Here is a 3,250-nt window from a genome sequence, read left to right on the forward strand (position 1 = left end):
GCTGCTCAGTGCGTGGCGCTGCTGGGGTCTCCAGTTGAGGCCGTGCGAGCTGCTGCTGTTGCGCTGCTGCGGCAGCTGAGGAAGCTTGTTGCTGCTGCTGATCTACGCAGCAGCAGCAGCAGCAGCAAGGATGCAGCAGCAGCAGCACAAGAGGCGCTTCAGCTGCTGCTGTCCCTTCACTTGGTGTCTCCTGAGTGGCTCAACTGCAGCAACAGCGAGGACGTGCAAGAGGTAAGCAGCAGCAGCAGCAGCAGCAGCAGCAGCAGCAATTGTGGCGTGCAGTTTGGGGTGCTGCTGCTGCTGCATGCGATCGACCGCGTTGCTGCTGTTTGTGTTTGGGGTGTATGTGCAGCTGTTCATCAACGCCAAGCAGAGTTTTGTTGCATTTGCTGCTGAGGTGCTGCGCTCGCCGCTGCTACCAGTGAAGCCGTTGCAGCTGCTGCAGCAGCAGCAGCAGCAACAGCAACAGCCTTCGCGTGCAGCAGCGGCATACTTTGTGTTGCTGCTGCTGCTGCTGCCCCGGCCGCAGCAGCAGGTAGTTCTCCCGCTGCAGCGCCTCTGGACCCCGGAGACGCTGCTGAAGCTGCTGTTGCCACTGGCGACCGACTTGCTGCTGCGGATACTCTCCAGCAGCAGCAGCAGCAGCAGCAGCAGCAGCAACAGCAGCAGCAACAGCAGCAGCGGTCCGAGGACGCCTCGCACGCGAGCGCGAGGCCGCCTGGCGGGCTCCCAGGCCATAGAGACTTCAGCAGCAGCAGCAACAGCAGCANCACGCGAGCGCGAGGCCGCCTGGCGGGCTCCCAGGCCATAGAGACTTCAGCAGCAGCAGCAACAGCAGCACCTGCATCAGCAGCAGCAGGGGCAGCAGCAGCAGCTGTTGCATCAGCAGCAGATCCTAAGGACTACGCGCTGCTGCAGCTGACGTGGCAGCAGCTGCAGCTGCTTGCTGCAGCTGAATTCAACGCAGAGCAGCAGCGGCCCGCGGCAGGGCTCTGCAGCAAACTGATGGAGTCTCTTGCCCCTGCTGTTGCTGCTGCTGTGGAGCAGCAGCACGCAGCAGCAGCAGCAGCAGCAGCTGCAGCTGAGGGCGCTAAACAGCCGCAACTGCCCCCGCCTGTGCTGGAAGCTGTTGGCGAGTTGCTGCAGCTGCTTCAGCAGCAGCAGCTGCGGTTCACACCGAAGCAGCGGCTGACGCTGCTGCTGCAGCTGTCTTCTGCAGCAGCGAAATGCCCGGGTCTTGCTGCAGTGCTGCGCAGCAAAGCTGTTACTGCTGCAGCAGAAGCAGCTCCGCTGCCGCCGCAGCAGCTGCAGCAGCTTGCTGATGAGATCGGGGTGGTGAGAGGTGACACAGCAGCAGCAGCAGCAGCTGCAACAGCAGCAGCAGCCACTCCGCGCCGCAGCAGCAAGCGACTGGCTGCTGCAGAGACGCAGAAAGAGTTGAAAGACAACAGCTCCAGCAGCAGCANCGCAGCAGCAAGCGACTGGCTGCTGCAGAGACGCAGAAAGAGTTGAAAGACAACAGCTCCAGCAGCAGCAGCAGCAGCAGCAGTGGGGGCAGCGGCAGCTGCTGCTGCAGCGGGACGGATGTCATTTTGTCTGACTTGCTTGGAGATCTGCTGCTGCAGCAGCAGCGGCGCCTCACACTGCTGCAGCAGCAAAGCTACGCGTCGCTGCTGCAGCTCCTGCAGCACATCTTTGCTGCACTACAGCGCGTGCAAGCAGCAGCAGCAGCAGCAGCAGCAGCAGCAGCAGCAACAGCAGATGTAGATGCTGCAGACCGTGGCCGCTTCGTCATTGCGCAGCTCTTCGTCTGCTGCAGCAGCCAATTCGCAGCACTCAGGACTCTGGTGTTGCTGCACAACAGCAGCAGCAGCAGCAGCAGCAGCAGAAGCAGCAGCGCCTCAACCAAGGAGAAGCAGCAGCTGCAGCAGGTTATGTTGCTGCTGCAGGAGCGCTGCAGAGCCCTTGCTGAGCATCACCAGCAGCTGTTGGATGCTGCAACGCTTGCTGCTGCTCTCCGCTGCTGCGCTGCAGCAGCAGACTTAATAAAGGCCCTGCAGCAGCAGCAGCAGGGCGAGCATCTGCTGCACCTGCGGCAGCTGCTGCTGGAATTCCTCTGCAGCAGTTGCAGCAGCAACCCGTTCTTGCTGCTGCAGCGGCCAGCCTTGAGCTCTGTCTGCGCGGTGCTGCACACCGTAGCTGTCATCGAGCAGCAGCAGCAGCAACAGCAGCAGCAGCAGCAGCAGCAGGATGATGATGAGGTGGAAGGGGATCAGCAGGAAGACGGCAGCAACGGAGGCACCGGCGCATTTGCTGCTGAAGTCGCTGTCTGCTGCTTGGCGCCTGTTGCTGCTGCTGCGTTTGCCTCGCCGCTGCAGCAGACGCTGCAGCAGAAGCAGAATGCAGCAGCAGCACGGCAGCAGCTGCTGCCGATTGCAAGCGCCTTGACACAAGCAGCAGGCACCTCAGCTCTCGATGGCTGCGTTGCTGCGCTTCTGCTGCAGTGGGAGTGTGCTGCTGCAGCACGGAAGAGGGAGGCGCGTCAGCAGCAGCAGCAGCAACAGCAGCAGCAGCAGCAGCAGCAGCCGCAGGACGACGAAGCGGAAGCAGTAGCAGAGGAGGCAGAAGGCAGCAGCAGCAGAAGCAGCAGCAGCAGCAGCAGCACGGAGTGGGAGACGAGGCAAGACGCATTCAGAAGCGTGCTGCAGCTGCTGCTTCAGCATCAACAGCTGCAGCAGCTGCTGCAGCAGCAGCAGCAGAAGCAGCAGCAGCAATCCACTATGTTGGAGCACCGAGTGGCGAATCTGTACGGCTTTGCACTGCTGCTGCAGTGTCAGTGCGACGCCCTTGCTGCTGCNAGCACCGAGTGGCGAATCTGTACGGCTTTGCACTGCTGCTGCAGTGTCAGTGCGACGCCCTTGCTGCTGCCAACGGCCTGCTGCAGCGCAGCAGACACATGCTGAGGTGTACGTACACCCCATGCCACACGTTGTGGGTATCTGAGCTGCGGTCTGCAGCAGCAAAACCAGCAGCAGCAGCAGCAGCGGTTGCTGCGGCTGCTGCAACCGCAGCGCGGGCAGCAATCAGCTGTGTTGCAGTGGGGGTCGAGGCGTGGAGACACAGCAGCAGCGGCAGCAGCAGCAGCAAAGACAGCTTTGCTGCTTCGCTGGAGTCGCGTGGTGCAGCAGCAGCAGCAGTACATTCGTTGCTGGCTCTGAGGGTGAGTCAAGCGTCGCTTCAGCAGCAACTG

At 62.1% G+C, this 3,250-nt stretch overlaps 1 protein-coding gene across 1 annotated transcript in view; it reads left to right on the top strand.

Moving 5' to 3' along the window:
• The window catches only part of EMH_0029590 (uncharacterized protein), a gene marked incomplete at both ends in the record, with an annotated part of 12,992 nt that overhangs the window by 5,112 nt on the left and 4,630 nt on the right, over window positions 1-3,250 (top strand). The window contains 6 exon segments of the mRNA XM_013494318.1: window positions 10-231; window positions 353-476; window positions 530-767; window positions 771-1,342; window positions 1,495-2,806; window positions 3,072-3,248. Coding sequence (XP_013349772.1) covers window positions 10-231; window positions 353-476; window positions 530-767; window positions 771-1,342; window positions 1,495-2,806; window positions 3,072-3,248 — 2,645 coding nt within the window.

The sequence above is a fragment of the Eimeria mitis genome, genomic scaffold (assembly GCF_000499745.2).
Source record: "Eimeria mitis Houghton genomic scaffold, Emh_scaff1106, whole genome shotgun sequence".
NCBI classification, from domain to species: Eukaryota; Apicomplexa; class Conoidasida; order Eucoccidiorida; family Eimeriidae; genus Eimeria; species Eimeria mitis.